Source organism: Anomaloglossus baeobatrachus, chromosome 5 (assembly GCF_048569485.1).
Source record: "Anomaloglossus baeobatrachus isolate aAnoBae1 chromosome 5, aAnoBae1.hap1, whole genome shotgun sequence".
Classification (NCBI taxonomy): Eukaryota; Metazoa; Chordata; class Amphibia; order Anura; family Aromobatidae; genus Anomaloglossus; species Anomaloglossus baeobatrachus.
Genome location: NC_134357.1, coordinates 298,775,805 through 298,801,950, shown reverse-complemented (window position 1 = coordinate 298,801,950; position 26,146 = coordinate 298,775,805). Strand labels below are relative to the sequence as shown.

Sequence of the window (26,146 nt, the reverse complement as noted above, 5' to 3'; positions counted from 1 at the left end):
GCTGCGCATGCGCTAAATAGGCTGTCATGCATAGTACAAAAATGCAACTCACCGGAAGAAGAGGGAAATCACAGCAAGTAGAGGATCCTCCAATCACAGCCGTGCACGCCAGTACCGCAGCCCTCTGAATCTTCTGTCTTCAGCTCCTGGCGAGTATAATCTGTGTGCGCTTGTCTTACGGTTTCTGGCTCATACACAGCACCATACTATATATACAGGTCCACACTATATCCTATATTACGGGGTCTGTATATACTATGAGTATAGTATGGAGATGTGTACAGTATAGTGCAGTTGTGTATACACTATTTACAGCTTGCAGCCTCTATTAATGTATGCAGTTCATAGCCTCTATTGTGTATGCAGCCCGCATCAGCCTCTAATATTTATTGGGTGGAGGTTGAGCTAGGGCAGAGTCTCAAGGGGACCCGAAAATGTTGCCAGTATAGGGCCCTGATATTCCTTGTGGCAGCCCTGGGTGCATTACTTGCGTGATGTCACAACCTCGCGAGAGCAAGTGCAAACACTGCTGAAATAGCACTGGCATGGGAGGAAAGTATAAGCTTTTTTATTTTAATGGGCGAAACATGGAGAATGAGAGGGGGTTTGCCCTAGTTGTTAGCAAATCCTTTAAATTATTGGATCTAGGGCAAGATAGAGTTCATTAAAAAAGTACACTAGATAAAATGCATTCCGTCAGCATAAATTATGAAGAAAACACATGTGGTAGTAAATGTAGTAGATACATTTCTGAAGAACTCACCTCCAACAATTCCAGCACTTAGGTAAAGGTGAACGATAGTTTGAGAAAAGGAGCTGGTGACCATCCCAATGCCACATAAGAGGCCGCCAACCATTACCGATACTCTGCAGCCAAATCTTTCTACCATAATGCTGCATAATGGACCTGTTGGAAAAGAAATATCAAGATACTATTGTATTTGTGATAGAGACCTCAACACAACTTGCCTAAAAAGTGGATAGAAGTTTCTAGTTTAATAATTTTAAGTATAATGTTGATTTGGAATTACGTAGGCGCCTCTTTAAAATCTTCCTCATCCTTGTTATACCAGGTATAATCCCCTAAGGAATGTGCATTAACCCCCAGCACTTAATACTGCGCTCATTGTTTTATATCCTAAGGATTAAGCGATTTTTTTCTTTCCATCACAATACAAGAGCCATAACTAATAAACACAAACATACAGGGATTTTGTTTGCTCAGAAGTATTGAAAGTAAAAGCTTACGTTTTTATTAAAGATTTTTAAAAATACAGAAAAAATAATTAATATCTGCAAAGATGCCTAAACGACCGGGGACATGATCACAACTCCTGTAAAGTATTTTGGTACATGCGTTACATAGGTAACAAGACAGTACGATGGTAATAGCAAACAAACCTTTTTAAACATGTCATATAGATCAGCCTTGTAAAAAAACAAAACAAAACAAAAAAAAAAAAAAAAAAAGTACAGATCTAATAGTGATAGTCTGATAGTCAGTGCTAAAGTGTAAATCAGGGACATAGGGCGCTGAAAGTAACAGGCACAATAAATTGCACAAATGTGCAAAGAAATATGGTACAGGACTGATTAGCCAGACAAAATTAATTCGTAAAAACAATCATTGTGGTGTGCAGTAAAAAAAAAAAAAAAAAAAAAAATAATAATAAAAAAAAGTGAGTCACTACCAGTACCAGTAGTCAATGCTGCATCATTATCCATATTAAAAATATATATGAAATGGTATTAAAAAAAAAAAAAAAAAAATTTAGCATACTTAGTGTGAATGGGAAAACCCAGGAAAGGTATGAAGGGATAAGTGCAGGATGGTGCGGTATGGAAAGAAGACTACGCATTGATAAAAGGTGAATAGTTCGGCGAAGAAGCAGGGTGAAACATGTCAGGGTCGAGGGATGTTGTATTACACCAGCTTTATACCACCAACTATCTACGTAATGGTATTAGTATTCCATTTATTGCATTTTGCTTAGAAATGCTAATTATTCTCCTTTACCAATGCATAGTCTTTTATTTTAGTCTTCCGTTTTATTAAACTGTATGGACAAAAATTATCTGACGAAACATATAAAAAAGAGCTGTACTATAAAGTACAGTAGAGATGAATGTGATATAGACATTACTGTGATTATATCTATATACAGTATGTACTTGTGTACACACACACACACACACACACACACACACACACACACACACACACACACACGTACCTGGTATTCCCCCTTAATCATAACCTATACTGGTTTGGTGTTTGGAGAATTTAAAGGGAACAGCGAGGGGTCACACCCACTCATAAAATTGTAACCCTTTTCTAACAAAAAGCAGTTTATATGTGACGCCCTGGACTAGCCAGGTAGTCACAGATAGACCCCCGCACTACACCTCTCCCCCAAAAGGTGTCATCAGCCAACCATTAAAACCTAGTCGCCTCTCTCAGTGCTTGATAGACACACCAAGGGGCGGAGCCAGGCAGTTGGCCACGCCTGCCAAGGAGTTCAGAGGGCCTGAGGCAGGAAACACTGAGTTAGGAGTGAGCAGTTGGTAGTGGAGTTTGAGTGTTGAGGAGTGGAGTCTGACAGGTGCTGGGGTTGGAGCCCGGGCACCTTTGGCTAGGAGGCAAATGGTGGCCTTAGCCTGCAGGAGCCGGGAAGACGGCTCAGTGGAACCGTGGTGGACCGGGGCAGGGTATTGGTCCGCCGGTACCGACCCGGGGAACCGACTCTGAAACCAGAGCACACAGGGGGTACTCAGACCCTGAAACGAGGTCCAGAATCCACTGGACTGCGTTAATTAACTGATTGCAGTCTGGACTATAGATCCTTTCCCACCAAAGTCCCGATTGAAGACAACAGCCCACCTACCTAACCCCCACCAAAAGCGCCAGCACCCCCTTTCAGAGCGAAGTGACCCGGAGGCGCTCGAGCCACCCACCAAAGAGCCCGGATCCGAGCGGCTCGGCTGCAACCGAGCGCGGGGCGGTACATATACATGTATCAAAAGCACAATAAAAACATGAAAAAACCCAATAAAAATACAAATATTACAATGGTAGATCCGTCCGTTTATTCTTACCCTTAAGGCCCTGTCACACACAGAGATAAATCTGCGGCAGATCTGGGGTTGCAGTGAAATTGTGGACAATCAGTGCCAGGTTTGTGGCTGTGTACAAATGGAACAATATGTCCATGATTTCACTGCAACAACCACAGATCTGCCAAAGAGTTCTCTGTGTGTGACAGGGCCGTAAGGGTATGATTCCAACAATAATATCCAATAGGCTTCACGATTGAGTAAAGTGTTTTTATCACCTCTTTTTGATGAAAAAAAAAATCTTTCCAGAGCAAAAAAACCCTCAAAACATCTCCTTTGTGCGTCTGTAAAAAATGTTTCAAAACATTTGAGGGGTTTACTGCATCAACATTAGTCCCTCAAATGTTCCCCAATCCTTTGTTTTAATTTTCTAGTTGTACAACCAACATAATTGATATCATATTTTATAATGAACACAGTACACCACAAAATTACTACCACAGTTTATGAATTGATTTATCTCATGATAATAATTCTGACTTTTTAATTGAACTTTATACATTTGTTTCGCATATAAACAAGAACCACATTTATTTGTTCCACATTTGTGAAAACCAGCTGGTGAAAGCAATTTGTTTCTATCAGCATTTAAATCAAGAGAGACTAAACTGGGAGACAGAATATTGGCTAGTGTAGGGAATTTTTTAGTGGAGAAAAACAAAAAAAAACCAAAAAAAACACCAATTCTCCATATTGTTTTCTAAAAATTCATCACTTCGCAGCATAGGTAAAATTTTTTTTTTTTTTTTTTTTTTTTTTACAATATTTAGAATCTGATTATATCAGTGGTTACAAAAACAGGTTTAGTATTTTGTTCCTTAATATTTCTTTTTCTATGTATTAATTAATTAATTCCTAGATTTCTTATCCACTATGTCAATAGCTCTATTTAATAGATTTTTTTTTTATAGCCCCTCTGAGAATCTCCAACATATTTCTTTTTTTTCTCTAAAAAAAAAAAAAAAAAAACGGTTTTCATCTGAACAATTACATTTGGCGCTCCTTATTTCTCCTACTGGGATGTTTAATATGTTTAGGGTGACATGAATCAGCTCTTAGCATAGTGTTCCCCGCGGTTTCTTTGCATATGTGCAAGTAACAATCTGGTTTTGTGCATTCACACTCTGCATGAGATCCAAAAAATTAAATCGTACGACAGTCCCACCTAAGGTAAAAAAACAAATTGTAGGGAATAGCATTAATTAAAAAATCCTGTAGTAATGGTATGGAAGATACATTTGATAAGGTCATAGAGAAAACAGAAAAATGAATTGGGTAGGCCAAAATAAGCAAATTATAAGTACACAGTGCTCTATATAATGACAATTCCAATATTTTAAAGAAGAAAAACTTGGGAGAGTTTTAGTCCAAGTGAGTACTGACAGTTTTCACTCAGGGCATATACTTCTCCCTGTACTAACTGCCCAATTATAATCAGGTAAGAAAACAAAAACAAACACTCATTGAGATGTATTGATACAGCTCTGATCTCCTGGTCTAGCCTCCTGAATGAGTCAGTGTGGGGGAAGGAGTAGCACAGCTGAGTTTAACGGTGCAACATTACAGCTTATTAGGTCTCCTCCTCTCCTAGCATGGCTTGGTCACCTCTGCTGTACTGCCCTTTCCCCCACACTGCCTGTCTGGATATTTGTCAGTAATCACAAATATGACCATTGTGCTCAAGTAACTTGTAAAAGTGTTAACACAGGCTGCCCCTGTGTGAGATGTTATGACAGCTCTGATCTGACTGCAGAGCGAGTATAAAAGAGTACAAGTTACTTGAGCGCAACAGACATGATTGATTACACCTCACACACTGAGAAACCTGCTCTAACTTATGGTGCGGCCCATTTTCCTCAGCTGCTTATGATTTGTCAGCATTATACAGAAGGAAGAAGTGCATGGTCCCACTGAAAAAAACTGTCCGATAACTCATTAGGTGCCAAACAGAAAAAAAAACCAAAAAAAAAAAAACACACAACACAAACAAATAGCAAACACACCAGTGTTTTAATTTAACTCTGCAGCCAGTATTACATCGTGTGTTCAATCAGTTCAACATGAAAACTTTGGTCAAAAAGGTGGCCACGTCATGTAATAGGGGCTACTCAGCTTTTTATTTGCTTATTTCCATTGTGGAGATAGTAGCTTGTAAAGTTTAGATTTTAATTTATGCTCAGACCAAGGCAGTGTAAGGGCTCATGCGCACGTAACTGTTGATTCTTCTGCAGCGATTTGACAGCACATGTGCGCTTCAAATCGCTGCAGAATGAATGCAGTATATTTGTTAAAAAAAGGCGATTTCATGCGCTCTGGCTGCTGCCCCCATCATAGACAGAGTGGGAGCTGCATCCAGAACGCAGAAATAATGGACATGCCGCTTTTATGAACGCAGGGAGTTGGGACGAAATTTTAGCATCCAAATCGCTGCGTTCAAAAAAGCAACGTGCGCACGTCTCATGCCGCTGGCCCGGCCGCCTTTAGAAAGACAGCATGGCCCAGTGCTCATCCCAATTGAACGCCCGACCTCCGTAACCGTGGGCGGAACACTACTCAGATAACACAGGATAAGGGAATCACAATATTAAGACTTTATTGGATCCCCAAACAATTAACGGCATATGGCACATAACCAGCAAAACCACAAAATGTAACTGGCAACAGTTTCTCACCCTTTCGCTGGCTCACCAGGGATTAGAATATCTGTGCCTCAGAGCTTCCAGGGCTACTTGCTCCAAACCAGCAGCACCCAGCTTTCGGCGGGTACCCACCGAGAATGGAATAATGCCAGGTTTAGGAAGCTGTCCGAGGACCGCAAAGCCTGTAGTCAGGTGACTGGATTGTCCCAAGCTGGATTCCTTCCTTAGGTAGTCTTTGATATCTCAGCCAAATCCTTGCATTCGATACTGAAGTCCATATGGTATTATAATACAGGTTTGGTTATGGCTTGCCAATCGGATCCGCAGGTCCTAGATTGGTAGCATGTAGCAAGAGTCTACCCGGGCAATGCACAGTCCTCCTTCTTATACCTCTCAGCTCTCCATTCAGACCATTGGGGCCTTCATGACTGGTGAATAAGACTGGACTCTTATTGGCTAGATTTCAAGCCGTATACAAAATATCCAGAGAGGAGGGAGAGACAGCTAAGTTATATCACATCTAGCAATTCACATACAGTAATACAATGGGAGGTTTGCATAATTGATTTGTCTGGGTGTCTGACCTTCAGTGGCCAAGGCAATTACATGAGTCAACAAGAACTGTAACACTAGACTCCTAAAGCTGGGTTCAGACATAGCGACAGCGACGTTGCTGTTAAAAGTCACCATTTTCTGTGACGCAACAGCGACCTTGTAAGTCGCTGTTATGATCGCTGCTTAGCTGTCAAACACAGCAGACGCAGCAGCGATCATAACGACACGCGTCGCTGTGTTACATGTGCAGAGAGCAGGGAGCCACGCACACTGCTTAGTGCTGGCTCCCTGCACTCCTAGCTACAGTACACATCAGGTTAATTACCCGATGTGTACTGCAGCTACATGTGCAAAGAGCAGGGAGAAAACTGGGATTACCTGGGATTTTTGTGTGTTACCGGCACTGGTCTTCCGGGGCCCTAGGGGGTAGGCCCTGCATCCTTGTAGGGATGTAGAACATTGTAGCACCCTGATGGCTTCAGGGGCGCTACATTTACATAGAGCAATAATTCTTTTTTTTCAGATCCTCACAGAATTCTTTGCCATTAGGTGCCATGTTGAACTTCCAGTGACCAGTTTAAGTGAGTGTGCAAGCAATAACATTAAATGTAACACACCTGATCCCCAGTTCACACCTAAGACCTTGTAACACTAATTAATCACATGACACCATGGAGCAAAAATGGCTATTTGGGTGCAATTTTGCCATTTTCACTTAGAGGTGTACTCACTTTTGTTGCGAGCGGTTTAGACATTAATGACTGTGTTGAGTTATTTAGAGAGCACATTAAATTTACCCTGGTATACAAGCTGTACACTGACTACTGTACATTGTATCAAAGTGTCAGATCGCCAGCGTTGTCCCATGAAAAAATGTAATCAAATATTTATAAAAATGTGAGCGTTGTACTCATTTTTTGTGCTATACTGTATAAATGGTCCTGTCTTGAACTGGTACATCACTAAAGCACACATTGTACCTTAATTCTTGGCATTATGAGGGTGCCTGATACCTGGAGGGGTCAATTATCAGATAATGATATATTGCAACAACATGCCATCACTTTCCATGACAAGAGAACCCTTTATAGTCTGCTCTGTGTTTTATAAATATCATTGATCATGCTAGGTTTGTGGACGTTCTGTTCTTTTAACCTTCTGTCCCTCCCATGGAAGGTTTATGTAGTTCCTTTCTTCTGTATTTGCTCAAGAGTTTGTTTTTCAGCAACCTTTACCACAGATCATGTATAGGAAAAACCATTTATCTGAACTATCTGTTTCTATTAAAACCTTTCCACTGTTGATGTAGCAGCAAAGTGATCATTGAAAGGGCATGTTCTGGCTCCTGACCCTATATTCTGGGGCAGGCATAGCATTGGCTCAATGGGTGTAGCCGCACAGGGGCCTTAGAGATAAGGGGGGGCACTACTGTCACTAAGAGAGGTGGATTTGTGCATTATAATGAGCTATTGGACTGAAACAGGCCCATATATTGTTTTGCATAGGGGCCTGTTCGGTTGGTGTCCGCTCCTGCCCACAATGCTATGGCATAAGCAACTTCTGTTAGCATAAATGCCTATTTGTACTTCTGGCCACTGTTACAATTAAAGGGTTATTTCCAAAATAGGTGATACTTGCTGATCACTGGCAGTCCAACTGCTGAGACCCAACGTTAGCCCAATAGATTGGATGTGCGAATACTCCACCTGTGCTCCATTCATTGACTATGGACCTGTTGTGAAAAGCAGATTCATCCTGCTGTAAGCTGTCTCAAACAGTGAATGAAGGGGGAGGGGGGGGGGGAAATGGTGCCAGAGATCGCGGTTTGCACATGCACTGACTCCACTGCCATTTTAATGAAGACAATGATTACTGTAGAAAAGTGCACACGCCGCCAATAACGGCAATGGCGGCGTAGTGCGGTATTAAGAAAAGGAAGCACACCATAGAGAATGCAGGAGGATTAACATATAGTGTAGGTCCACTGTGTTTTATCAAGCCCAAGTCAGCGCAGCCATCTACCAGGAAATTTTAGAGCACTTCATGCTTCCCTCTGCCAACAAGCTTTTTGGAGATGGAAATTTCATTTTCCAGCAGGACTTGGCACCTGTCCACACTGCCAAAAGTACCAATACCTGGTGTAATAACCACAATATCACTGTGCTTGATTGGCCAACAAACTCGCCGGACCTAAACCCCATAGAGAATCTATGGGGTATTGTCAAGCGAAACATGAGAGACACCAGACTCAACAATGGAGACAAGCTGAAGGCTGCTATCAAAGCAACCTGGGCTTCCATAACACCTCAGCAGTGCCACAGGCTGATCGCCTCCATGCCACGCCGCATTGATGCAGTAATTCATGCAAAAGGAGCCCCGAAAAAGTATTGAGTGCATTTACTGTACACACTTTTTGGTAGGCGCCAACATTTCTGAGTTTAAAATCATTTTTTCAGTTGGTCTTACTGTATATAATTCTAATTTTCTGAGATAATGACTTTTGGGTTTTCATTGGCTGTAAGCCATAATTATCACAATTAACAGAAATAAACACATGAAATAGATCACTCTGTGTGTAATGAATATACAGTACAGATCAAAAGTTTGGACACACCTCTCATCTCTAGAATAAAACTGTTAAGAGGAGACTTTGTGCAGCAGGCCTTCATGGTAAAATAGCTGCTAGGAAACCACTGCTAAGGACAGGCAACAAGCAGAAGAGACTTGTTTGGGCTAAAGAACACAAGGAATGGACATTAGACCAGTAGAAATCTGTACTTTGGTCTGATGAGTCCAAATTTGAGATTTTTGGATCCAACCACCGTGTCTTTGTAGAAAAGGTGAACAGATGGACTCTACATGGCTGATTCCCACCGTGAAGCATGGAGGAGGAGGTGTGATGGTGTGGGGGTGCTTTGCTGCTGACACTGTTGGGGATTTATTCAAAATTGAAGGCATACAGAACCCGCATGGCTACCACAGCATCTTGCAGCGGCGTGCTATTCCATCCGGTTTGCGTTTAGTTGAATCATCATTTATTTTTCAACAAGGACAATGACCCCAAACACACCTCCAGGTTATGTAAGGGCTATTTGACTAAGAAGGAGAGTGATGGGGAGCTACACCAGATGACCTGGCCTGCACAGTCACCAGACCTGAACCCAATTGAGAGTTTGCGGTGAGCTGGACCGCAGAGTGAAGGCAAAAGGGCCAACAAGTGCTAAGTATCTCTGGGAACTCCTTCAAGACTGTTGGAAAACCATTTCCGGTGACTACCTCTTGAAGCTCATCAAGAGAATGCCAAGAGTGTGCAAAGTAGTAATGAAAGCAAAAAGGTGGCTACTTTGAAGAACCTAGAATATAAGACATATTTTCAGTTGTTTCACACTTTGTGTTTCATTCCACATGTTTTAATTCATTGTTTTGATGCCTTCAGTGTGAATCTACAATTTTCAGAGTCCTGAAAATAAAGAAAACTCTTTGAATTAGGTGTGTCCAAACTTTTGGTCTGTACTGTATAATATATGAGTTTCCCTTTTTCGATTGAATTACTGAAAAACTAACTTTTTGATGATATTCTAATTTATTGAGATGCACTTGTAAAATACTTGGATCCTGTGGTTGTGTATTTTTTTGACCATCGTTTTGGAGTACATACAAGTGTTTAATATGGTGGAAGGAATTATAGAAGTTGTTACCAGGGCAAGGATATCAAATGTGTGTATTTCTAACAGTTTAGTAGTAGCTCTCTCATAGAAATAAAAAAAAAAAAAAAAAAAAAAAAAGAAAGGTTTATTTACAAAATAAATCACGGTGATAGTTTAAAAAAAACAAACAAAAAAAAAAAACCAAAATACATTGCTAATGTTATGTTTTAATATTTGTTTACTTTTAAACATTTTCCTTATAATTCACTGTCATTTGTATATGGAGTTTTTCACATATATATATATATATATATATATAAAAAAACTGCATAAATTAGGCTAGATTGAAAGAAGATGGGAATCAATTTCCTACTCAAACTGGTTCAAAACTAGTGAAGGATCAGTCTGTGTCACAAGTTTTATGATAGCAAACTGTGCCTCATAAATAAGGAAGAATTGAGGTCACAAGGCGAATGTGGTTAACGACAATCTATGAGCATTGTCTGTAATAATTGTTATGCGTTAGGTATCCCAATGTCAAATCCTGGTGCAGTAATAACCAGCATAATTTATGTCCTCATTTGTTTTGGCAACTCCACGATAGGTACGTCAAGGAATTATTTACTGGCCAGACTGGCTTTTGGTGGATGTTTTAAGTGACTTGTAGGGCAGAGAAGTTTTTTTTTTTTATTTGCTGTATATCGGTCTTCTGATACAGTACAAAGTAGTTGTATGACACAATATCTTTGTGCTTTTTTGCAACATTTTTTAATTCTTCATTTTATCAGTTTTAATCTTGATACGTATGAGTGCGCTTATTTTTGCTCAGGGTTGAGTAACAACGGAAATAAATTCTGCCTTGAGTTTCACCTAATACCTAATTTTCGGTTTAATTTAGCGGTATCTTATCAGTCACTTTAGGGCATGTGGCTATTACAACTGATCTATATCTGCTGTTCTGAAGAGTAATTCTCACTTATAATATAATTCACTAGAAATAGAACTTTAACTCTTGCATATGCACATTTGAAAGCCATTTATCCCTTTGCCAGGATTTGTTATTGCTCCACTGCATCAAAATGAAACTACCGTGTGATTAGTCTCCTATTATTTTATGTCTGGATACAGACTACAACATATAGCAAACATTTATAAGACTAGCAAGAAACAGGGGATACATAACATGATTTGTTTGTAATTTGTTGCCATGATCACATGCAGGTCGCATAGGAGCCAAAGACAAAAATGGTGTCCTGTCTTGCAGTGTCACAGAGACAACATACAAATATTGATCTAAAAAGGGAATGAGAAGGATTTCACTTCCTAGACTAAAATATTAATATGTGCATGTAGCTCTTTCAAAGACAAGTTCAGCAATATTTTGACATTGTCATTCCACTCCTGAGAAATCAACGGTTGCATTGAAATGCAAATGAGGCTGCAGATCTGAAGCCTCTGTCACTCCAGCATCTCCAGGGTGTAAGGGGTTAACAGGGAACCGGGGCTCCTAAACTGGCCCTCACGCTAGGAGCCCTAGCTGTCCCTAATCCCAGAGATACCTCTAGTGGTGAAGATGTCTGGGTCGCCTTCCTTGCCCTGCTCCTGGAAAGCCCTGATCTTATACTCCCACCCCAGGGAGGACCGGGACAGGAGGAGTAGTTGAACTTATAGATATAGACAAATGTGGAAACCAAAAACTATCACACACAGAGATGTAAGACAATACATGATAAAAGGAGGAAATAAAGAGCAGGGATGAAATAAATAGACGCGAGGATTTCCATAGCATACCAAGCAGCACGCAAAAAAAAAATCACCAGCAACAACAGCACATGGACCGCTTTAGTAAAAGCTATAGAGGGTATGGGAAGACCGGCTCCACCATCTTAACAAGGCGGAGAGTAACTGTAATAGGTCTCCCACAACATGTGATCCAAGAAGTAACCCAGCAGGCTAGCAGAGATTAACTCCTGCAAGTCTGGTAACTAATGAACACACAGCTGGTTGACGCCCAAGCCAGTCTGTGCAACTCAGAAGCACCAGAGAAGGCATAGTGTGGAGTGTCATTCTGCAATTTGAACAGCGTCAGATGCTGCTATGACACTCGGCGAGTTTATAGCCATATACCTTATGACACAGCATTATCCCACCAGCACCATTTCCTCCTGCCTCCCTGATGTCTCCTCTGCCTTGAGTCACACAACACAGGAGTGACGGAGGCTTCAGATCTAAAAATAGCTCCTTAGGCCTCTTTCACACATCATTGAAAATCACGCACGTTTTTTCACGGACGTGTCAAAGGTGCGTATTGCCCTCCGTGTGCCGTGTTTATGGCACACGTGTTCTCAGTGTGCTATCCAAGATAACTTTCTGCTCACCTGTCCCTGGTGTTGCTGTCCATGGTGCTGATCTATGGTCTCCGCCCTGCTGACTCCCCGCTACTGCTGCTTCCGGTCCGCAGTGGACTGAATATTCATGAACATAATGAGCAGGGGTCAGAAGTAAGTGCCAGCAGTGGCAGAGACAGCAGGGCTGGAGAAGGAGAGTATAGAAATTCTTTTTATGTCACAGGCATGTGTGTTTTCTCCGGTGCATGTCACACTGATCACATCCATGCGGTCCGTGTGACACCCTTGATGCCGGAGAAAAACGGACATTTCTACGTGTGGAGCACACGTATGCTCCACACGGATACACGATCTATGGCAAAACACGCACGTTAGCGCAGACCCATTGATCTTAATGGGTCTACGTGTGCCCGTGTCTCTGGCATGTGAGGAAACGGACCAAACACGTACCGGAGACATGGACGTGTGAAGAAGTCCTTAGACTCATTTGCATAACTATTAAAATTATTTCCCAGTAGCAGAGAAACGGACTGGACATATAAAAAGTATTGCTGGACTTGTGTTTGAAAAATCTGTATGAGCATATAAGTAGTTTGGGAGGAGTATGAAACCCGCTAACAAATTTCCTTGAAGGAGAACTTATAACGATTTTATGCCCCATATTAATGGCATGCATATATACGCTCTTTCATGCTGAGTAAATTATCACCTTTTGTAGAAAGCAGTCTTGTTGTTTGAGAAATCCATAGTTGAAATTGTATGCTAATGAGTTTCAAGTGCATGGGCGCTGCCCTTACAGCTGTCCTACTTCTCTGCCTTTCCCCCACCCTCTACCTCTGACTGACAGGTCACTGAAACATGAGACTGGTGTGCACAGTATCAGTCTTAATGAATGAATAAAATAAAAAAAAAAAAAAAAAAAAATCTGTAGCAAAAAACAAAAAAAAAAAAAAAACAAAACCCCAAACTATAGAAAACACTTAAAGCTCCAGAAAAAGTACATATATTTTTACTTAAGGCTACAGGTATACCTGGATTCTGACATGTTAAAACGTAAAAAACAAGCACACACAGTGTGATATGCTTTTTCTTTTGTTCTAAAAACACATAGCAGAACCATGTAAACTCTATATTAATCAAATGGGAACCCTCTGCCTCCATTTGACTCAGTTATGCAATTTTTTTTTAATAAATACATTTGTTTTTGTGTATCCAACAACAGAACAGAGAAACAGAATGGGCCGGACACCGGTGTCAGCGGGCCGGACGAAACACTGCCAAGGAAGTGTTTATGAAGGAAGCCTAAATTAAATAAATATGTTTACTGCCCAGTTGGCTACTTAAGTGTATAACAAGCTGTTGATAAGCATAGACATGGTTGCAGGTATGTAGTTCATGTTACTAAGCCTATTTCTAAAAGCCCCGTCACACTAAGCAACATCGCTGCTAACGAACAACTTTTGTGACGTTGCTAGCGATGTTGCTGTGTGTGTCATCCAGCAATAACCTGACCCCTGCTGTGAGGTCGTTGGTTGTTGCTGAATGTCCTGGGCCATTTTTTAGTTGTTGCTCTCCCGCTGTGAAGCGCAGATCGCTGTGTGTGACAGCGAGACAGCAACAACTAAATGTGCAGGCAGCAGGAGCCGGCTTCTGCGGAGGCTGGTAACCACAGTAAACATCGGGTAACCAGGAAGCCCTGTCCTTGGTTACCCGATATTTACCTTTGTTACCAGCCTCCGCCGCTCTCACTGTCAGTGCCGGCTCCTGCTCTGTGCACATGTAGCTGCAGGACACATCGGGTTAATTAACCCGATGTGTGCTGTAACTAGGAGAGCAGGGAGCCAGCGCTAAGCATTGTGCGCTGCTCCCTGCTCTGTGCACATGTAGCTGCAGCACACATCGGGTAATTAACCCGATGTGTGCTGTAACTAGGAGAGCAGGGAGCCAGCGCTCAGTGTGCGCTGCTCCCTGCTCTCTGCACGTGTAGCTGCGTGCGCTGGTAACCAAGGTAAATATCGGGTTGGTTACCCGATATTTACCTTAGTTACCAAGCGCAGCATCTTCCACGCGGCGCTGGGGGCTGGTCACTGGTTGCTGGTGAGCTCACCAGCAACTCGTGTAGCGACGCTCCAGCGATCCCTGCCAGGTCAGGTTGCTGGTGGGATCGCTGGAGCGTCGCAGTGTGACATCTCACCAGCAACCTCCTAGCAACTTACCAGCGATCCCTATCGTTGTTGGGATTGCTGGTAAGTTGCTTAGTGTGACGGTACCTTAAGAGACAGAAAAATTTTTGCAACACACATAGGTACTCGCTCAACTCTAATTACTATCCTTTACCTTGTGTGAATGCCAGAAAACCTAACTATTCGTACTCGCTATACTCATAACGAATACGGTCTTATACTCGCGTATTCATTCCGAATAGCGTGTGTAATGCAAGTTAATGGGGAAAAACTAGCAAAGTAACGAGTAACCCGAATGCCGTACTATTTGCTACTCGCACGAATAGTACGGCATTTGGGTTACTCGTCACTTTGCGAGTTTTCCTCATTGACTTGCATTGCACCTGCTATTTGGAATGAATACGCGAGTATTAGACAGTACTCTAATGTTAATCATATGGATACAAGGGAAAAATTGCCAGCTCACCTATACTTGGGCTGTCTCAAATCAGGAGCATGGAAACCACCTCTGTTGGGTGTAGTAGTATTCACACAAGGAAAAATAGAAAATAAAAATTGATGGCTTTAAAAGATTATGAGAGTTAAAATCCCCAAAGTTAGGCTACATTAACACAACCGTTCAGTTTTTGCGGTCTGTAAAAAGCAGTCCTGTTTTTCCAGGGATGCATCCATGTGTCATCCGTATGTCAACCACATCAGTTCCGTTCCGTAGACGGTCCGTGTGTCTTCCGTTTTTTTGTGGACCGTACCAAAACAAAACAAAAAAAAAAAAAAAAAACACACGGAAGGAGAGTTACATACAATCCAGGGTATCTGGCCAGATGCTGGTCCCCGTATAAGGTCCATGGGGAACAGAATCCAGCGCAATGGGGTACGAACAAGCGCTACATACTCACCGCTTACCAGGACGGCTGTCGCACTGCTCCCACGGTTCTTTCCGAGCCGGCCGCTCATTAGGCTCATTTCATATTCACTGCTTCCCTACTCACCGGCGTCTGTGATTGGTTGCAGTCAGACACGCTCCCATGCCGCGTGACAGCTGTCTGACGGCAACCAATCACAGCCGACGGTGGGCGGGCCCAGGGCCGTATTTGCCATTAGGCACTTGAGGGCACGTGCCTAGGGTGGCGCCTTCCAGGGGGGCGGCGCCCAAACCAAAATTTAAAAAAAAAAAAAAAAAAAAATTTTTTTTAAATCTTCCTCCCTCCCTCCTCCAAACTCTTTATTAAATCCGGCGCCTTTTTGGAGGAGGGAGGGAGCGCACAGTCATTTATAGTCGCGTCTATAACACGCGAATATAAATGACACTGTGAGCGTGCCGGCACTTACTTCCGGGGTCAGAGGAGCTGTAATCAGCTCCCCGCCCCGACGTGCTGCCGTGCGCTCACTGTGCAGAGGTCACAGGAGCGTGAGGCCGCGCAGAGGAGGACGGGAGCCGCCGCCGGAGATGGAGCCGCCGCCGGAGATGGAGCCGCCGCCGGAGATGGAGCCGCCGCCGAGCAAGATGTCAGATGCCGCCGCCGCCGCCACCGTGGAGAACGGGAGATGCAGCCTGGAGCAGGTAAACGCTTTACAGCCGAAGACAGCGCCGAACAAGCAACCCGGGGGGGGGCGCAACATGGAGGATGGGGGGATGGAACATGATATGGGGGCGCAACATGGAGGATGGGGGGGATGGAACATGATATGGGGGCGCAACATGGAGGATGGGGGGGATGGAACATGATATGGGGGCGCAACATGGAGGATGGGGGGATGGAACATGATATGGGGGCGCAACATGGAGGATGAGGGGATGGAACATGATATGGGGGCGCAACATGGAGGATGGGATGCAGCATGATGTGGGGGTGCAACATGGAGGATGGGGGGGGATGCAGCATGATGTGGGGGTGCAACATGGAGGATGTGGGGATGGAACATGATGTGGGGGCGCAACATGGAGGATGGGGGGGGGATGCAGCATGATGTGGGGGTGCAACATGGAGGATGGGGGGATGGAACATGATGTGGGGGCGCAACATGGAGGATGGGGGGGGATGCAGCATGATGTGGGGGTGCAACATGGAGGATGGGGGGATGGAACATGATATGGGGGCGCAACATGGAGGATGGGGGGATGGAACATGATATGGGGCGCAACATGGAGGATGGGGGGATGGAACATGATATGGGGGCGCAACATGGAGGATGGGGGGGATGGAACATGATATGGGGGCGCAACATGGAGGATGGGGGGGATGGAACATGATATGGGGGCGCAACATGGAGGATGGGGGGGATGGAACATGATATGGGGGCGCAACATGGAGGATGGGGGGATGGAACATGATATGGGGGCGCAACATGGAGGATGGGGGGATGGAACATGATATGGGGGCGCAACATGGAGGATGGGGGGGATGGAACATGATATGGGGGCGCAACATGGAGGATGGGGGGATGGAACATGATATGGGGGCGCAACATGGAGGATGAGGGGATGGAACATGATATGGGGGCGCAACATGGAGGATGGGATGCAGCATGATGTGGGGGTGCAACATGGAGGATGGGGGGGATGCAGCATGATGTGGGGGTGCAACATGGAGGATGTGGGGATGGAACATGATGTGGGGGCGCAACATGGAGGATGGGGGGGGATGCAGCATGATGTGGGGGTGCAACATGGAGGATGGGGGGATGGAACATGATATGGGGGCGCAACATGGAGGATGGGGGGATGGAACATGATATGGGGGCGCAACATGGAGGATGGGGGGGATGGAACATGATATGGGGGCGCAACATGGAGGATGGGGGGGATGGAACATGATATGGGGGCGCAACATGGAGGATGAGGGGATGGAACATGATATGGGGGCACAACATGGAGGATGGGATGCAGCATGATGTGGGGGTGCAACATGGAGGATGTGGGGATGGAACATGATGTGGGGGCGCAACATGGAGGATGGGGGGGGATGCAGCATGATGTGGGGGTGCAACATGGAGGCTGGGGGGGATGCCACATGATATGGGGGCGCAACATGGAGAATGGGGGGATGGAACATGATATGGGGGCGCAACATGGAGGATGGGGGATGGAACATGATATGGGGGCGCAACATGGAGGATGGGGGGGATGGAACATGATATGGGGGCGCAACATGGAGGATGGGGGGATGCAACATGATATGGGGGCGCAACATGAAGGATGGGGGGATGGAACATGATATGGGGGCGCAACATGGAGGATGGGGGGATGGAACATGATATGGGGGCGCAACATGGAGGATGGGGGGATGGAACATGATCTGGGGGCGCAACATGGAGGATGGGGGGATGGAACATGATATGGGGGCGCAACATGGAGGATGGGGGGGATGCAGCATGATGTGGGGGCGCAACATGGAGGATGGAGGGGATGCAGCATGATGTGGGGGTGCAACATGGAGGCTGGGGGGGGATGCCGCATGATATGGGGGCGCAACATGGAGGATGGGGGATGGAACATGATATGGGGGCGCAACATGGAGGATGGGGGAATGGAACATGATATGGGGGCGCAACATGGAGGATGGGGGATGGAACATGATATGGGGGCGCAACATGGAGGATGGGGGGGATGGAACATGATGTGGGGGCGCAACATGGAGGATGGGGGGGGGGATGCAGCATGATGTGGGGGCGCAACATGGAGGATGGGGGGGATGCAGCATGATGTGGGGGTGCAACATGGAGGATGGGGGGGGGAGCAGCATGATGTGGGGGCGCAACATGGAGGATGTGGGGATGGAACATGATATGGGGGCGCAACATGGAGGATGGGGGGGATGCAGCATGATGTGGGGGTGCAACATGGAGGCTGGGGGGGGATGCCGCATGATATGGGGGCGCAACATGGGGGATGAAACATGATGTGGGGGCGCAGCGTGGAGGATGGGGGGGATGCCGCATGATGTGGGGGCGCAACATGGAGGATGTGGGGGCGCAACATGGAGGATGGGGGGGGATGAAGCATGATGTGGGGCGCAACATGGAGGATGGGGGGATGAAGCATGATGTGGGGGCGCAGCATGGAGGATGGGGGGGATGAAGCATGATGTGGGGGCGCAGCATGGAGGATGGGGGCGATGAAGCATGATGTGGGGGCGCAGCATGGAGGATGGGGGGGATGAAGCATGATGTGGGGGCGCAACATGGAGGATGGGGGGGCGCAACATGGGGATGGAGCATGATGTGGGGGCGCAGCATGGGGGATGGAGCAGAATGGGAAAATGAGGGAGGGTGGTGGACAGTATAGCAAATGGGAGTTACAGTATGGAGAATGAGAGGCATGGTATGGAGAATGGGGTAGCATGGGGGGGGGGGGCATGGTATGGAGAATGGGGTAGCATGGGGGGGGCATGGTATGGAGAATGGGGTAGCATGGGGGGGGGGCATGGTATGGAGAATGGGGTAGCATGGGGGGGGGCATGGTATGGAGAATGGGGTAGCATGGGGGGGGCATGGTATGGAGAATGGGGTAGCATGGGGGGGGGCATGGTATGGAGAATGGGGTAGCATGGGGGGGGCATGGTATGGAGAATGGGGTAGCACGGGGGGGGCATGGTATGGAGAATGGGGTAGCACGGGGGGAGGCATGGTATGGAGAATGGGAAAGCATGGGGGGCTCGGTATGGAAGGGGAACCATGGTGGGCTTGGTATGGGGGGTCTTGATATGGAGAAGGGGCAGCATGGGGAGCGCTCAGTTAGGAGCCTGGGAGGGCTCGGTATACAGAATGCGAAGCATAAGGCTCATTATAGAGTGGGGACAGCATGAGGGGGGCAGTGAAGTGGGGGATGCATGGAGAGGTGGGGACAGTGGAGGTCATAGTTCATAAGTGAGGAAGGTCTGGAGGGTATAATTCAGTGGGGAGGACAGTGGGGTTTTCATGTGAGGGGGCAGTGTAGTGGGAATGTTATAGGAGAGAATGTGGAGGCTGTATGCTGTTAGTGACACGGTGTGGGGTCATTCTTTGTGCTGTGAGCTCAGTGATGGGCAATTATTTATTCTTGGGCACAGCCTTGGGCTTACTTAGGGTGGTTACTCTTTAGTGAGAATTATGAGTCTGTCACCAGGTTTTTGACACCTAATTTGAGAGCAGCATAATGTAGGGGCAGAGATCCTGATTCCAGTGTTGTCACTTACTGGGCTGCTTAGTGTAGTTTTGATAACATCACTGTTTAATCAGCAGTAGTTATCATTACAGGACTACTTGGTGTGCTGCAGGTAGTCCAGCATATTCATGAGCTCTGTATAACTGCGAGATCTGCAGCAGAGAAAACGACAGCAAACAGCTCAGTAAGTGACACATCGCTGGAATCAGGGGCTCTGTCTCTACATTATGCTGCTCTCAGATGGGGGAGCAAAACCTGGTGACAGATTCCCTATACGGGCACCATTGCAGTGTTTGCTGCAGCAGACCAAACAAGAGGGAAGTCTTGGGAGACGCTGGACAAAGTGTTGCTAAGAGCGATGACATTTTACTTTTACTCCCAAAATGGCAATTAATCTGCAGACACATTTATACAGGGGACGTCGCTCTGGCATGTACAGTTTTACCTTAATATTATATATATGCAGACTGTTCTGTCCCCCCTGGTGCGGCCGATGTCTTGGTGCGGCCGGTGTCTTGGTGCAGATGTGCACCCTCCTATTTGCATATTAAAGACAGTCCCTCGTCCTTAGGTGAGAGTCAGTGCTGTTTAAAATCACTTAGCATTTCTGCACGTGTCCTGACACTGGAGGAGCAGAGTAGCACTCCAAGTGTCAGTGTGTGTGCGCCTGCAATGTGACTGCAGTGTCCGCGTGGGTGCGCCTGCAATGTGACTGCAGTGTCCGCGTGGGTGCGCCTGCAATGTGACTGCAGTGTCCGCGTGGGTGCGCCTGCAATGTGACTGCAGTGTCCGCGTGGGTGCGCCTGCAATGTGACTGCAGTGTCCGCGTGGGTGCGCCTGCAATGTGACTGCAGTGTCCGCGTGGGTGCGCCTGCAATGTGACTGCAGTGTCCGCGTGGGTGCGCCTGCAATGTGACTGCAGTGTCCGCGTGGGTGCGCCTGCAATGTGACTGCAGTGTCCGCGTGGGTGCGCCTGCAATGTGACTGCAGTGGGTGCGCCTGCAATGTGACTGCAGTGTCTGCGTGGGTGCGCCTGCAATGTGACTCCAGTGTCTGCGTGGGTGCGCCTGCAATGTGATGCAGGTACGTTCTGACACCTGGTTGCTGCCTGTATTTGACTGCCGATTCAATGAGGAAGGTTGTTGAAGTGAGCAGACAGCACATCACAGCGCCGTGTCCCCCTCCTCACTGTGCTCCTCCTGTGTTGGATGCACACATGCACTGACGCTTGGAGTGTGCCGCTGTGCTCCTCCTGTGTTGGATGCACACATGCACTGACGCTTGGCGTGTGCCGCTGTGCTCCTCCTGTGTTGGATGCACACATGCACTGACGCTTGGCGTGTGCCGCTGTGCTCCTCCTGTGTTGGATGCACACATGCACTGACGCTTGGCGTGTGCCGCTGTGCTCCTCCTGTGTTGGATGCACACATGCACTGACGCTTGGCGTGTGCCGCTGTGCTCCTCCTGTGTTGGATGCACACATGCACTGACGCTTGGCGTGTGCCGCTGTGCTCCTCCTGTGTTGGATGCACACATGCACTGACGCTTGGCGTGTGCCGCTGTGCTCCTCCTGTGTTGGATGCACACATGCACTGACGCTTGGCGTGTGCCGCTGTGCTCCTCCTGTGTTGGATGCACACATGCACTGACGCTTGGTGTGTGCCGCTGTGCTCCTCCTGTGTTGTGTGCACACCCGCACTGACGCTTGGAGTGTGCCGCAGTGTTGGGTGCGGTGCAGACAGGAGATCTGGTGTTACGGTGCTCACTCTCACCAATGGATCACTATTAATCAAGACACAGGCCTGGCTAGTATTTTCCTATATTAGGTGGTAATGGTGCACCAGGCTTAGGCCGCGCAGAAATGTCCTCATTTTCATATCAAATGTGGCTTTTTCAGTGAACATTAAAGGGAACCTGTTACACCCTTTTTCAATTCTAAACTGCCCCCCCTCTTGTTAGTGACGCAATGTAAGTGATGCACATTTTCTGACTATAAGGACAATGGAGCAGTTTAATATTAAAGGTCGTGACCAGTTCCTTTTAAGCTGACCTATATGGGTGGGTTTATTTCTCCACAGATCATGTCCCCCATATAAATATTTCCGCAGTCTAGGTGTCATTTTGGGGTGACAGGTTCCCTTTAAGTCAGCTTAAAAATCATCTCACCTGACGAATGAAAGTTTTTTGCTCGTGCATCGGGTGATGGACACTGTTTAGATAAATCAGGTTCCCATCTTTGGCTGCAGTGTGAATGCTGCTTTTAAAGGGGTTTTCTCACATTGGGAACTTGCCCCCTATCCTTGGGATGGGGAATAACTTTCCAATCGCTGGGGGTCCGACTACCGTGGCCCCGAGTGTTTCCCAGAACCAGAACATGCAGACAGAATGGATTCCGGGAGTAAAATTTCATAGTCCTGTCTCCTGAGCTGTGCACTTAAGAGGTCTTTTGAGCAATTGGTGGGGGTCTCAAGTCCCACCCCATGATGCCCCTTCTCCCTACTGAGCCCACCTCTGCCCTACTAATCTCCTCAGAATTAATGGACCTAAACCTATAAGATCTCGTCCAAAAGTTAAGTCTACTGCCTGGGACTAATCAGTATTGTGGTTCTTATATGGTCCACAGTCTAATGATGGCTGGTAACAACTACCAGCATCTCCTTACCATTGTTAAGGACATACTGAGAGTTGTACGTTAATGCAATACATAGATGTATATGGGTCTAACCTGACACTGCACTTGATTGCTGTGTGAATTTGGCATTGTATTCATGTACTGATGGTGGTTTTGGCGATGTATTGTCTTCAGGGTGGGTTTGGTGATGTGTTATTGTGTTTAGGGTGGTTTTGATGATATTACTGTATTGACAGTAGTTCTGTTGATGTATTACTGTACTAACTGTGGTTTTGGTTACGTATTATAGTATGTAGTGTGGTTTTAGTTATGTATTACTGTACTGATGGTGGTTCTGGTGATAGTCATGTGGCTGTTGTAATCTTTACCTTATCAGTCTTGATCCTAAAACATAGGGTCAGCGTGCTGGACTAAAAATACAGCTATCTGCATGTCTGTCAGCCGAATAAGTAATAGACTAAAGCCCCCATACACTATAGTCTGATTTTTAGGCCGGCAGCTATCTTGCTCGGCTCTCCCATATACAGGAGCACTCATTCTGCCAATTGTTTCTGTGTTCTTTATTAGAGCCGCTGCTGGACATCTCCGACAGCAGCTTATCATTTAGAGGATAATAGGATCTACACTCCGTAATTGGACATGCTGGATCCTTATTCCCCTGACAATCAGAATTGAGAGCCCCTGTTCACATTGGGCTATCAGCAGAACCTGTCGATATTGGCGGGTTTAGACAACTTTAGGTTAATGTGTATGGAGGTCTTAACTACTATCTGAAGGCTCTGGGCTCTATCAGGGAATGTGCACACGTCTTGTAGATGTCTGTGAACCCCCGGAATTATTCAGACAGAAAACACTTTAGGACAGTCATCATTTTATCCTGAAGCAAATATTTATTTTTTTTGCTGTGGCTTTTTGGTTGTTTTTTCCAACATCTTTTAGCTACTGGATTTTACTTATTTTTTTAAATGAAGTAGTAAGCGGCATCCAAGCAGCAGGCGCCATATAATGGCCGGTCACAACTAGTAACCAGCATCCAAGCAGAAGCCGCCATATAATGGCCGGTCACAACTAGTAACCAGCATCCAAGCAGAAGCCGCCATATAATGCACCGGTCACAACTAGTAAGCGGCATCCAAGCAGCAGGCGCCATATAATGGCCGGTCACAACTAGTAACCAGCATCCAAGCAGCAGGTGCCATATAATGCACCGGTCACAACTAGTAAGCGGCATCCAAGCAGCAGGCGCCCATATAATGGCCGGTCACAACTAGTAAGCGGCATCCAAGCAGCAGGCGCCATATAATGGACCGGTCACAACTAGTAAGCGGCATCCAAGCAGCAGGCGCCATATAATGGCCGGTCACAACTAGTAAGCGGCATCCAAGCAGCAGCCGCCATATAATGGACCGGTCACAACTAGTAAGCGGCATCCAAGCAGCAGGCGCCATATAATGGCCGGTCACAACTAGTAAGCGGCATCCAAGCAGCAGGCGCCATATAATGGCCGGTCACAACTAGTAAGCGGCATCCAAGCAGAAGCCGCCATATAATGGCCGGTCACTGTCAGCCGCTTCATGTCTGAGGAAACCTGACGCGCTTAAAAAAACTCCAAAGACTGAACATATGGACAGCAAGTCGTTTTACATTGCAGTGTATGAGTTCATTTCTTTAATATTTAGAGTTTGGGTTTTTTGGGCGGGTTATAGGGCGGATCTGTCTGGAAAAAAAAAAAAAAAAGCTGTGTGCATATAACCGTAATCTGACTGATCAGAAGGGGGCGCCACCACTGACAGTGCCTAGGGCAGCAAAAACCCCAAATACGGCCCTGGGCGGGCCTATATCGTACAGTACATAAAAAAAACAAAAACGCGTGCGCCCCCCCCCCCCAGCCACCCCCAATTTTGATACCAGAAAATGGGACCGCATTTGGATGACATCAGAGATTTGTCCAATTTTCATAGGCTGTCAGAATGGAAAGATTGGATTATTTTTTCTTGTACGTGAGAAAAAAATTAAATAAATAAAATCAGATGCCTGAATGAGCCCTTCGTAGTGGAGTTTCTGGATAGATAAATACAAATTTGATTATTACCAAGTTATCACCTATCCATTCATTTTTATAGGACTGCAGAGTGTTTTCAGCATTCCTTAGAAGTTGAATGGAGCGGAGGACAAGCATGCGCATTTTCATTCCATTCAAGACAGGGCTCTACACAGTTTGGTTTTAGGGATCTAGAGCCATTTTTTGTGATCACTGGGGGACGTAGCAGTCTTCCACCAGTGATCAGTACATTATTTGTCATCTTATTGACAGAGGACAACTTACACTACAGTAAATTTACATAAAAAAAACAAAAAACAACAACAAAAAAACAAAAAACAAACAACAACCAAGTTCAGAACCCTCCTTTAAATGTCTGACACCAGGGATCTCTCATATCACATCTACCATGAAGATTTGTTAATATAACATAAAGCTAATATGTTCAATTAATATTATGACATATGGAAAGAGGATTTTTCTACAAACCTCCAGCGTGCAGCACAGCCATGATAATTGATGGGAACCAGGAAGTCTCGGTGTTGGATGCCTGGAAGGTGTTCTGGAGGTCCGTATAAAACACTCCAATGGAGGAAGGAAATCCGAGAGTCAATCCATGGGTTATCATTGCAGCAACAAGCACCCCCCATGCCCATGACCCATCAGGGGACTCCATTCTGACACTGGTGGCTTCCTATGGCGTGATCTGCACAATGAGATGAGTTATGTGTAAGTCCATACTTGCTGTGAAACCACTTAGTTCCTATAGTCAGAATGATATACATTTAGTAACGTAATGGCTAGAATTGCTATTGTTGGGTTATTTAGAGATACTAAGCTTCCAAAATGTAATACATCTGTACAAAGAGTATATAAAGTAATAGGACAGCTAATAGAAATCAGATTAGCACAGAGGAGAAGAACTCTAGACTCAGAAGCCTCATGTAGTTCTATCAGGTGAAGGATTCTCTCTACACTATGACAAGTGCATTCAGAATAATAAAAAAACCCCAAAACATAAAGAATGATCAGGGAAAAATGCGGTTCTTCTGCACTGCTTCAATGGACGAACATCACTCCAAAATGGATTCAGTTGAAAATGGTTTATTAATCTACGCATTTCAAGACAATCTATCGCCTTCTTCAGGATGAAACCGTATACAAAAAACAAGCAAGCACTCATATGGCTGTATTGATGGAAAAAAAAAAAAAAAAAAAAAAAAGTTATAGCTTTAGGAAGAAGGGAGAAAAAATAAATAAATTTAAAAACCGCCTGGGGAGAAGGGGATAAAGTCACCCATATAAGTGTAAGGGGTCATAAAAATCATAGCACACGAAAATATATACTAATCAGATACGGAAGGCAAAATGGACTTGAGCCTCACTCACCAAATACTCAATGTGTGCACGTGGCCTAAAAAAAAAAAAAAAAAAAAAAATATAGGAGCTCAACCACATCAAATTTATGCAGCAGCAGTGCAGGACTGTGCAGTAGGTAGACGCAGGTTATAATCATGTTCGTTTTTATTTATATCACTTAAATACAGTTGAGAAATTTTCAGACCTAACTAATAGAACAGAAAGATCAGAACAGTAAAAAAACAAAACCAAAACTAGTGAAATGAAAGATTACTTTGCTTAAGCTAGAATTCCACAATAATGTACTCTAAGAATAATATATATATATATATATATATATATATATATATATATATATATATATATATATATATATATGTGTATGTATGTATGTATGTATGTATGTATGTATGTATGTGTGCGCGCGCGCACACACACACACACACACACACACACGTAAGGGAGAACAAAACCACTGACAAGGG

The 26,146-nt window shown here is 45.3% G+C and overlaps 1 protein-coding gene across 1 annotated transcript in view; it reads right to left on the bottom strand.

The window, feature by feature from the left end:
* Positions 1-24,978, bottom strand: part of SLC16A5 (solute carrier family 16 member 5) — a 47,261-nt gene extending 22,283 nt beyond the window's left edge. The window contains exons 1-2 of the mRNA XM_075347485.1: positions 24,792-24,978; positions 764-907 (exon numbers count right to left, since the gene is read on the bottom strand). Coding sequence (XP_075203600.1) covers positions 764-907; positions 24,792-24,978 — 331 coding nt within the window. The remainder of the gene's footprint in view (positions 1-763; positions 908-24,791) is intronic.
* Positions 24,979-26,146: the final 1,168 nt, after the last annotated feature.